The following is a 12,333-nucleotide window of genomic DNA, read 5'->3' on the forward strand; positions in this document are numbered from 1 at the left end:
GCAAAATTTATGCAAATATATGTCCTCGTTTGTCCTCTTTTTTTTTTTTTTAAATGGAGCATTTACTCTCTTTTGGCAATGTGTGGCTGGCCACCCTTCCTCAGGGGTCTCTTCCCACTTGGTAGTTCTTGATTCCAAGAGAGAAAGTGGGCCTGAAAGCTGAGAAGAAGGTTTGCTCCCAGGCCCATCATCTGGGTGAGCACATTCTATTGCTACCAACCATCACTGCAGAGGCCACCAGTGAGGGAGAAAGCAGTAGCCAGGCACCTCTCCATCGTGCCTGGGTCCAGCTCCAGCTGAGAGCCCCCTCCCTCCTGCTGTCAACTGTCACTGCTGAACTTTGCAACTAAGATTGTAGTGCCTGAATTTGCTTTCCTTTCACCCCTCCTCCTCCTCCCTCCCAATCCCCTTTCCTTTTGTGTCATGTCTTTTAGATTGTAAGCCTGTGGGCAGGGACTGTCAAGAAATACTTTTGTAAGCTGCCGTGAGAGCCTTTTTTGGCTGAATGGCGGCATAAAAATCCTTAAATAAATAAAAAATGTGAAGTAAATTCTAGGTGATAGGTTGCCATGGGAACTCAACAGCAGGCTGGTGGCTGGCAAATATCTGAATGGGATGCCTCACTCCCTTCCTCCACCCCCACCCCCACCCCCACCCCGGCAAGGAATCAAGTGTCTGTAGTTTTGAATTTGCTGACAGAGTGAGACCCAACTGAAAAAGGGAAAGGGAGAGAGAGCTGTCTTGCTCTCTGCTCTCTGCAAGAATCTGAAGGTGCTGGCTGCCCCTCCCCCCTTGACACCTGATGTGAATTTTGGTGTGTAACCCTTCACTTGTGCTCTAATGGAGGCCGGTGGCTCTGATGTCAGTGGGCTGGTAAATTTGCTCCGGACTTCAGTCAAAACCAGTCAGAACTCTAAAGGAGCTATCCAATTGCATGGCTTTCACCTTGAATAGCTCCTTTAGAGTTCTGACTGAAATCCAGAGCAGATTCACTGCTCCATTGACATTGGAGCCACCAGTCTGTATTGCTATGCTGAACTTGTATATTTGTCAACAACAACATGAATATTATAAAATGCCAGTAAGACTCCGGGTAATTTATTCCAAAGGAAACCAAAACCAGGGAAAGAACGGAACCTCAGAAACACCCCATGCTCAGAGAACTGGGGTTTGACTTTTAAAGGTCTACAAGGCAGAGATGCAGCAATAGAGCTAATCCAGAGAAAGTTGGTTGCACTTAAATCCCAAGGGGGAAAGGTTTGTCACGATTAATTGAAATTATTTTAATTTCTGGGAGATTCAAGAGCAACTGACTTCCTTTGGATTGGGGCCAGATCTACACTACTGCTTTAAAGTGCTAAAAAACTGTTATAACGCGCTTTAAAGCAGTAGTGTAGATCCGGCCTCAGATTATAGTAGTTTCTCATTTCAAACGCTAAGTACTTTAAAGGCAGAGTATCTACCCTCATGGCTTAATGACATCAATGTGGCAGACTATAAGGGGTCTGCCTAGATAGCGCTGGGTTGCTGCTATGTTTAAAGAAACCCCGCACTTTCTCTGCTGTGGGGTGGTGGCAGCTAATCCTGATGTAGAGAAAGCACGGGGTTTCTGGCAGCCATTTGGCCTGCTGGGCCCACTCCCTGCCCTCTGCCTGGGTGGATGGTGACCAATCAGGGGTCGTCATCCGCCCAGAAATGCCTCTGCCATGAGGCTGGAGCAAGGTTAGATGACAGATGTGCTATATTCACCTTGCTCTGGTGAAAGAGCCAAGGTATGTCCTTGACTTTTTAAATTCACAGCTTTTCAGGAAAGCCCTGCGATATCTGCTGCATCGTATGATCAACACAGTCCCACCTTGCACCCACTGTGGGGCTTTCGGAGCATCTATGCAGCCTCAAAGTTAGTGTGATGTTACACATCTGTATATAATGAGTCTATGGTTATGGTTACGTGTTCCGTTATATCTCTGTGTTTTATGGTGAGAGATAAATGAGTGACAGGAGGAATGGTGGATTTGCATACGTGTGGATTAGGTGAGTGAGTGAAGAGGGGGAGAAAGTGAAGTGTGTATGCTATATAACCTGTGTGTTGTGCTGTGTGTGTCACAGAGAGGGTAGAAACAGGGATGCAGATAGGAGTTCGGGATTGGGAATTGAGAGAGAGAAAGAGAGGTCTGTGGTGATTTGTGAAGTGATTGTTTGAGAACGTGATCTAGAGTACTGTGTATGAGAGAACATTTATTGACAGAGCTTGCTTGTTATTCAACGATTTATTACTGTAATGAATAAAACTTTGTTTGTTTATAAAATCCTACATGTTCTGCTATTGGCTACATCAGAGGGAGGTAATAAAGGGAACCATATGATATTCATAATATGAATTATTATGGTATTATGGTATTATTATATCACTTTTTTTTCTCTTGCAAGAAACTCCAGGCAGTTTACATGGTCCTTCTCTATATATTTTTTCTCACAACAACCCTGTGAGATAAGTAGGCTGAGAGTCTGTTTCTGGTAAAAAAAAATCTTGCCCCCGGAATGAAAGGTTCCAGTAACTCTAATTCACACTAAGAGAAGCTTCCTTCCTGGGATGAATCACAGCTGGAGGTGGGGATTTTCCCCAGGAGTACAGTATGACAGGAAAGTGCTTATCCCTCCCCATGTAATGTAGTCCTGATCCTGTCGCCTCTCCCCGCTGGTACCTGTTAAAGACATACAAGCATTCAAGGTATCATCTACTTTGGCCTCGAGTTGTTTTGCAATGATTGCTTTAAATGAAATCAAGGGACCATTCTATGTTGACAGCTATGCTGGCAGCAGGATTTTATAGTGTGTGTGTGTGTGTGTGTGTGTGTGTGTGTGTGTGTATGCGTTTGTGTAATAATGTATTTTGATTAATGCTTATCTCCATTGACTGTGACGGATTAAGGCTGCCTGACCACCAGCTAAAGGAGATTATGAAGGCTAGGCTGTTAAGCTGATGTATAGGAGAAAGGAGAAAAATGTCTTTCACACTTTTGTTGGAGCTCCTTTTCTTTATCTAGTGAGATCAAGCCATGGATTCACCAAGGGAGACTGGAATAGAAGACAGCTAAATTGCAGTATATTTTTTATAACATTACAAAGAGATAAGTGGGGGATTTATTTATTTATTTAATAGTAGAACAAATGCTTATCTTCATGGACCAGTAAAGACCAGGCCATTGACCAGCAGTGAAGCAGAAAAAGAAAACCACAAGTTGGTTCTGTTATGAAAAAGCTTCTGTGTGCACCCCTTTCTGCATAATTTTAGAACCATTGAATTGGAAGGGAACTTGGAGACAATCTAGTCTAATCCGCTGCTTGTTGCAAGTTATTTATTTTGCTATATGAAGAGGAGAGGTGTATCAAATGGCAATTGGATTATTCTTTTAAAACTGCCAAAGGCTTGTTTTGAAATGAAGTACTTTTAACATGCAGAATTAAATATTTCTTAAATATGAAGCCTGAATGAAATATTTGAATAATCTAGGGTATATTATTAAATAACCCCCTACCCCTCCAATTCATAACATGTTACTTATTATGTTGTGGTTATGAGTGTGACTACAGGGAGAACAACAGTTACTCAAAGAGCACCCAGACATTATGGATAGGCCTGTTTACTTGGGAGTAAGTTGCACTATCTTCAGTAGATCTTTCTGTCCACCTAGAATGTATGTCTAGTACATATTGCAAATGTGTATTTAGGGCTGCCTAAGATAGCTGGACAGAAGGGAGACCCAGAATAATGTACTGAAGTTCCAAAGCCTGCAGCCTTGAAATACGTAAGAACATAAGAAGAGCCATGCTGTATCAGACCAAAGGTCTATCTTGTCCAGCATTCTATTCTGTTCATTCAGTAGTGGACCAGCCTCCCACGGGAAACCCACAAGCAGGACATGGGTGCAGCAGAAGCAGCCCCAAGTCCCAATCCAACACTCTAACCACTACAACACACTGGCACTGGTTTACAGTATATAGATATGTTTAAAACATATATCGAGAAGCTGTCTGGCTTTCTGCTCTCTGTTGCATGCATGGTTGTGCTCACTCAAAGCATTTGATCAGGTAACCATGTAAGCTTGCATAATAAACTAAACACCCTTTTCAAGTATTGGTTCTAAAAAACTTTCCTTGATTAATGATGATCTATTGATGACTTCAAAATGAGATATTGCGATTTGATGTGAGGAGCAAGCTTTTCTCTCTCTTTTGTTGCTGCTGCTGTTGTTTTGTTGAGGAAAGTGGATTTGCAAACATGTATAAGACTTGACATTCTTCACCTACTAATCTAGGCCATGGAAAGTGTGACTGTGGAAAGTGCAAATGTGTGGAAGGTTGGTACGGCGATGCTTGCCAGTACCCAACGACCTGCAACCTGACACGGAAGAAAAGTAATGAGATGTGCAAGAATTCTCAAGATATCATCTGTTCAAATGCAGGTGAGATTTTTTATTTTGATGGACATAACTAGTTTTAAACACCAGATTCTCAGGATATCTGTTGGGTGAGATTAGATTAGATGGTTTAGGGCAAAGAACTGACATATTTTGAGAATCCAACGTAAATGCATATCATGAAAAATTAATTTTGAATTAACATGGGCAGGATTTGCACTACTGCTTTAAAATGGTTTATAACAGTAGTGACACTGTTGGGACCCAGGACACAATCCATATACAGTTTTCAAACCATTTTCAAAGTGTCATAACTTGCTTGGTGTAGAATATGAATGGCTACTAATACTCCCAATGGCTATATATGACATCCACTATTAGATGGAACGTGCCCACTGTGGGAACAGTTGGGCCAGACAAGATATGCCTTTGCTATGTTCAAGAAGGACTCTTCTTGTATCATATAAATGAAATAAATAATTGGTTAATATTTTGCAGGCACAGATTATGCCATGCAACCACACCCTGTTGCAAGAGGTTAGGATAGACCTTGACATCCCTTCCTACACTCTGACCCATATATCCTAATTTCATATTATATTTGTTTCTGATTTTTGCAGGGAATTGTCATTGTGGCAGATGTAAATGTGACAATTTAGAAGGCAATGGATTGATCCATGGTAAATATTGTGAGTGTGATGACAGAGAATGCATCGATGAAGAAACAGGAGAGATGTGTACAGGTATGTATATTTATAAGAATGAATAATAATAGAAAGCACTAGTCAAATTATTCCCTGACATTTGGGAAGATTTTTCACAATGGCAAAAATCCAACTACCAATAGCCAAGACTGAAGCTCATTGAAGCTATCAATTACAACTACCCTTAAGTGGATTGGGGCTAAAATGATGAACTCTGCAGCTCAGGTCTACATTTCGTATCTGAAAAAGAAGGAGCAAAAATTTCTTTGCAGAATTTTTGCCATATACATTGTGATCGAACTGGTGATTGTGAAAAATGAATATTTTTTTAGGAAGGTGTAGCCTTGTTGTCATGGTAGTTATCTTATATTAGCAAGAAGAAGTAAGATTAGCAATGACAGAGATTAAAGGTGTTGTGTTATTCTAGGCCTATAGGCAGCATAAATATCCTTCACTGAAGCAATTTGGGGATTACAATGGGGGAAATTAGGATTTTGGTATGTTACAGTCCATAATACACATGTATATTCCCTTCCCTGTGGCCATTTTGAAAACATTTATGGCTGGAATAGACCCAGCAGAAAGCAGCAGATCAGCCATTCCGGCTTTAGTCAGAGTAATTCCTCCCATTACAATAAATGGGATTTCGCACAGTCTTAAACCATGGGTATACATGAATCCTTTACAGGTCATTGTCACATGTTTTATAGCTTGACGAAGAAAGTTAAAATGGATCTTTGAGTCTAATAAGGAATAGAGTCTTGTGGATCAATTGCTCTTACGGATTCTTGACAAATTCTACTCCTGGAGTGTTTCAGTTCCTTCTGATTTTTCAACCTTTAATTTCCTTATGTTGTCCTAACATTGCCCACCATGTACCAGTCTGTGCAAATCAACAATTCTATGTATGGCAGGACAAAGTGAATAACTAAACTAAAAAATTATACTTGTTTATATTTGTACAATGTAATTTAAGGCACAATCCTATGCATGTTTAGACGGAAAAACTGGCTGGGGCATGCTGGAATTTGTAGGACTTTTTCCCCCTCTTCTGTTTAAACATGCGTAGGGTTGTGCACCCTCAGTCACCAAATTTCCAATGGTAAAATTGGGTGTTCCCTGCAGCTATGCCCAGAACTTGTAGGCGCATAGTTATGTGCTGTTTAAACCTATTCATCAGTAAGGCCCCTTGAGTTAACTGGGACTAACTTCCATATATGTACGTATAGGATTGCAGCCTAAACTATAGCTGTATTCAGGCATTCGGTACCCGAATAGAGCAAACACATGGAGAGAAGAAGTGCTGCAGTCCCGTGCTTTCCATCACCACATTCATCATGTTCTACTCGTAGAGAGGGACTGTTTGAAAAGAACAGCCCTCTTGTATCCATGGATGCTCTACATGATCCAGAATGCTGGAAGAAAATCATTAAAATCGGACAATTTTAATTGAATTTACTGCTGATGAATAATTTGACATTGAATTTAATTGAGACTGGTTTTATTGAATTTGTTGAGTATTTTGTCTAGAAAACAATGTGACTTTGGTTAGTTGGCTTTTTCTGAGGTTTCTGCAGAGATTATGGTGGAACTGAGGTCAAAATGACTCCTGTTATAAAACCTTCCCTGGTGGTTATTAGTCTTATTCATCTGTGTTCAAACTCTACTTTAAAAATGAACTGAAACAATATATTTTTTATAAGGAAAATCATTCTTCCCTGTCAACATTTTGTTTTGGGTTAAGGCCATGGCAAGTGTTACTGTGGAAACTGTTATTGTGAGGCTGGTTGGCATGGCGATAAATGTGAACTCCAGTGTGACATCACCCCATGGGAGATCAAGAAGAAGTGCACCTCTCCAGATGGCAAAATTTGCAGCAACAGAGGTGCGTCTTTCACATACTGATTTACATATTTACTTTGGAGCTGGACTAAGTTATTTTTTTAAGTTAAGCTTTTGCAATGTTGTATTGAATATTACAGGTTTTGGTGAAAATTCAATCCATCTATCATTAGACTGTATATGTTGAAGCTCTGACCCTATGCTAGTTTATTTCTTTTATTTAAATACTTTTACACTGTCCATCAGTGATTCCAGTAAAGTTTACAATGTATTAGAACAATAAAATACAGTGAATACAGGCAAGATGCATCTATGGCATGAATGTAGCACACTCTCTCTGTGTGTGTCTACATTCACACAAATTTATTGTCCACCATAATGACTGACTCCTACAGGCTCAGGTAGCATTGGAACAGCACTTGTCATATGCTACTTAGAAGTTGGCTTGACCCTTTCTCTTTGACTTGGATCCACTGTTGCATGGAGCAAGTTTTTCTCCTCTTGTTAGATCCATACCCTAGAATGCTCTTCGCAGTGAGACACATAGGTCCGGACAATTTCCTTGCTGATATTCTGCTGTCAAATGAAGATCTTTTTATTTAAGAAAGCATCTGTTGATTGCTGAATCTTCTTTTAAGTTTTGTTGCTGAGATGGTAATTTGATGCAGCTTGTAAATGTATGCTTATATAGGGTTGTTCAGATTTATTCAGACGTTGAGTAAACGAACTGACTAACATGTCCCATTGATTTCAATGGGGTTTACCCTAAACATTACTAGGGGTGTGCTCCACTCCGATTAGAATCAGAGAATCAGAAGCGAATTGGCCTGCTCCGCCTTGCCCAGAGGTGGAGTAGAAGCGGACCGCAGACCCTTAGAAGCATGGCGAAGAGAAGCAGCCATAGGAGAAGCGCTTCTCTTATCGCGGAGCGCTCCGCCTGCCATTTTGGATCATTTCGCCCATAGGATTGCATTGCGGAAAAGAATAGGGGATAACTGTGTTGTTTTTAAAGCTATCTTTCTGAAACGTCTTGTGCTTAGAGAGTCGTGGCTGGGGGTCATTTTGAGCCTACTCTCAGCTCTCTGCATGGTGCGGGTCGCTTGCTAGAATTTTTTTTAAAAAAATATGTAAAACAACCGGGAAAGGGTAAAAGCGGCGTTTTTTTGGTTTTTTTTTAGCGATGACAGGCACATTCAGCTCCCAATCCTGATGAGAATTGATCACCTCATGAAGCATCCTCTAATCCCAGCGTTGGAGGGGGGACTAAGGCAGAGCCACCCTGAGAGCTTTCTCCTTCAGTCTCTTTGTGGGTTGGCGTTCGTGGAGAGAGGAGTTAGTTTATAGGTGCTGCTGCTGTGCTTGGAGTTGGAGGAGATTAGATTAGGATTTAGCTTGGGTTGTGTGTGTGTTTGTTTGCTTGTTTCAAGCAAATCCCATCATCCCCTGATTTTTGGCGGGGCTTTAACCTCTAACGCATCACCTGTAACCCCAATTCACACCCCTTTCGATATCTCCATCAATTTTCATGTTAGAAGCCTCAAACTTGGAACCATGATAGCTTATCCATGTATACACATGCATGCCAAGCCTCAAGCAAATCCAACCCTCCCCTGATTTTTGGGGAATTTTTGAAAATCGGACACCCCATTTTCAAACATGGGATTTGCTCTGACATTTTGACAGATAATTTTTTTTGAAGTGGGCACCCTCACAGATACCATCTAGATCCACAATCATGACAAGTTTCAAGCAAATCCCATCATCCCCTGATTTTTGGCGGGGCTGACGTTGATTTGGAACTTCAAAAAGTCTAAGTGAGCGCAGGAAGGACTTATCCCCTGAGTCAAAGCAAGACACACGCAGACCATCCCAGCGAGGTGGTCACAGAGGAGGAGGACAGGCGGGCAGATCTAGTAAGGGGGAGTCAGTCCCGGCAGATGCCCCACCACAGCAGCACCCCAGGGGGAAGGCACGCAGGCAGGCAGGCAGCTGACATTTCTGGGGGACAAGGAAGTGATGCAAGGATGGCTTGTTTCTTTCTAAGCCAGCAGTAACACATTGCAAAGTGCAAACCATCCCTGCGAGGCTGTCACAGAGGAGGAGGACAGGCGGGCAGAGAGCCAGGGAGAGATATGCCATAGATCTAGTATGGGGGAGTCAGTCCCGGCAGATGCCCCACCACGGACTTGCCCATTTGATTTTCACAGCAGGAGAGGCGGCCTGCTTACTGGTGCCAGCCTGAGCCTTCCCTTGACCACCACTGCTTTCAGCACGCCCAGCCACAGACGTGCGCCTGCTCCCTCTTCTCATGATGATAAAAATATAATACTAATACTAATACTAATAGTAATATGTATAATATAATACTAATACTACTAATAATATGTATTTAGGGAAATGGGACAAGTGTGTATGCTTTGCCCAAACAGGATTTGAATTTGAAATGCCCAAACTGGCTGTTTTGCACTTCACAAGCAGTGCACACAGCACACTCACACAATAACACAGTCACACACACAGTCCAAGTAACACACACACACACACACACACAGAGAGAGAGAGAGAGAGAGAGAGAGAGAAGAAATAGAGAATATTTTTTTTGTAGTATTTATTTGTATTTTTTTTTTATATAGAAGAAAGAAGGAAGATGAAACACAGTCAGGCTTTAAGAGGGGGAAGGGGGGGGGGAACCAACCAAACAAACAAACACTCCAAAATTTAAAAATAAAGTTTATATTAAATCAAAGAAAGGGAAAACCACAGAGCAAAGCCATCCTTGCATCACTTCCTTGTGCCCCCAGAAATGTCAGCTGCCTGCCTGCCTGCGTGCCTTCCCCCTGGGGTGCTGCTGTGGTGGGGCATCTCCCGGGACTGACTCCCCCATACTAGATCTGCCCACCTGTCCTCCTCCTCTGTGACCGCCTCGCAGGGATGGTTTGTGTGTGTCTTGCTTTGACTCAGGGGAGAAGTCCTTCCTGCGCTCACTTAGACTTTTTGAAGTTCCAAATCAATTTTTCAAGTGTGGAAGAAGATTCATATAGGTTTATCTACTCCCCAATTCATGGCATGTTGGGATTTCCTTTGAAATGACCCCATTGAGCTGTCTGCAGCTTTAAATCCCTGAGATACTGGGGTGTCCGATTTTCAAAAATTCCCCAAAAATCAGGGGAGGCTTGGATTGGCTTGAGTCTTGGCATACATGTGTATAAATCCATGAGGTGTCATGGTGCCGAACTTGAGGTTTCTAAGGTGAAAATTGACATAGTTCTAGCATAGGACTTGATTTGGGGTGAGTTAAAAGGTTAAAGCCCCGCCAAAAATCAGGGGATGATGGGATTTGCTTGAAACTTGCCATGATTGTGGATCTAGATGGCATTTGTGAGGGTGCCCACTTCAAATTTTTTTATCTGTCAAAATGTCAGAGCAAATCCCATGTTTGAAAATGGGGTGTCTGATTTTCAAAAATTCCCCAAAAATCAGGGGAGGCTTGGATTGGCTTGAGGCTCTGCATGCATGTGTATACATGGATAAGCTATCATGGTTCCGAGTTTGAGGTTTCTAACATGAAAATTGACGGCGATATCGAAAGGGGTGTGAATTGGGGTTATGGGGATGCATTAGAGGTTAAAGCCCCGCCAAAAATCAGGGGATGATGGGATTTGCTTGAAACTTGCCATAAATGTGGATCTAGATGGCAGCTGTGAGGTTGCCTGCTTCCAAGTTTTTATCTATCAAAATGTCAGAGTAAATCCCATGTCTGAAAATGGGGTGTCCGATTTTCAAAAATTCCCCGAAAATCAGGGGATGCTTGGATTTGCTTGGCATGCGTGTGTATACATCCATGAGGTGTCATGGTGCCAAACTTGAGGTTTCTAACTTTAACAGAAAAAAAGTTGTAGGTTTTTTTGGATTTCAATGCAAGCCTATGGGGGGGAAAAGCGGAGCTCCGATCCGGATCCGGAGCTCCGCAGCGGAGCGGAGTGGACTATAGGCGGAGCGGAGCGGGGCGGAGCGAAGCGGCCCGATCCGCAAATTGCAGAACTGGAAGAGAAGCGGATCGGGGGGTCTGTGCACACCCCTAAACATTGCTAAGTCTGGATTCAACATACTGTTTTTTGAAATGATTTAATTAAATTTTATTTGAGAGGTTCAGGGATTTCAATATTTTGATGTATTAGTCCACTGATAATTTATCATCTTTAGTGCCATTGCTTTTGACAGAGAATGCTGTCTGTAAATGCTGTCAAGCGTGGAAGGGAGGGAGAGTTTGGCTGCTATCATAAACAAGGTTCAAAACTAGAGTTTCCTTGTTTCATAATGGCAAACATTCAGAAGGCATTCCAGGCAACTCTGCATTGTGAGATGGCTAGCCAAAATCTATTCCTGCTGTGGAAAAAAAAGGTTGTCTGAATAATCTTTGGATGCACTATTCTCTCCCCAGAATCTAAAGTTTCAATTCAATACTAATAATTTCTGTTTGGTACTATTTATGAGGGACAAAATTTTAGAAATGGGTTTGTATTATTGAGCTGTGATGCTTGCTTTCACTAGGCAAACATTTAAAATACCACCTGTTATTCCTTTGGCTATGGTCCAGAGCTATTAGAGTAAAGCAAAAGTGCAAATCTCAAAGATCCATCTCTTTAGTACATCTCTACTGACAACGCTCTGCCAAATTTTGAGCATCTAATTATCCTCTCATCTTAATTATTGAGCAATTGAAAGCCTGGCTAAAATATAGAAATAACAGAAGCAACTTTCATTTTAGTTTAGCAGTCTTTTGTTTTTAAAGACAAGCTTTTATAGTCCTGGAAACAATGAACAAATAAATATTACCTGTCAAAATAGATCTTTTGCTCATGTGATAACAAGTGATACCAATCAGACGTTTAATCTGGATCACAACAGTCCTTTTATACTAGACAAATCCTTCATCCTATTTATCAGCTTCCATGAAATGTCATGACTGACACAGTTGATTCTGCTTAGTATAATCAACGTTTTTCTTTGTTGGGGTGTTTGTGATTTTAGCGTATTTTATGGTTCATTGTATTTGTAATTAGCCATCGTGAGTGATATGTAAGGGAGGGTTATCAATTTTCATACGAACAGACACTCAAGTGAAAAAAATATATTTCTTGGCAGATAGGCTGTGAAATCAGTTAGACTTATTTCCAGGTAATTATGGTGCTCCACCCCCCGCCCCGGGAAAGATTCCTGCATTCACACCTAAGCACTTCAGTGCCTACGCAAGATGTTTTCCAATTTGTATTTCTGATTGCCACACCTTGCCCCACATTCGCAAGACTGCTTTAGAGCATTGTTCTAGGCATCATTTGCATTTCCTATGCCTATGTGGAAGAAAA

General features: G+C 41.6%; 1 protein-coding gene across 1 annotated transcript in view; it reads left to right on the top strand.

Moving 5' to 3' along the window:
* ITGBL1 (integrin subunit beta like 1) overlaps window positions 1-12,333 on the top strand; it is a 184,257-nt gene that overhangs the window by 77,630 nt on the left and 94,294 nt on the right. The window contains exons 3-5 of the mRNA XM_063126116.1: window positions 4,320-4,466; window positions 5,042-5,164; window positions 6,870-7,010. Of these exons, the coding sequence (XP_062982186.1) occupies window positions 4,320-4,466; window positions 5,042-5,164; window positions 6,870-7,010 (411 nt within the window). The remainder of the gene's footprint in view (window positions 1-4,319; window positions 4,467-5,041; window positions 5,165-6,869; window positions 7,011-12,333) is intronic.

The sequence above is a fragment of the Elgaria multicarinata genome, chromosome 5 (assembly GCF_023053635.1).
Source record: "Elgaria multicarinata webbii isolate HBS135686 ecotype San Diego chromosome 5, rElgMul1.1.pri, whole genome shotgun sequence".
NCBI lineage: Eukaryota > Metazoa > Chordata > Lepidosauria > Squamata > Anguidae > Elgaria > Elgaria multicarinata.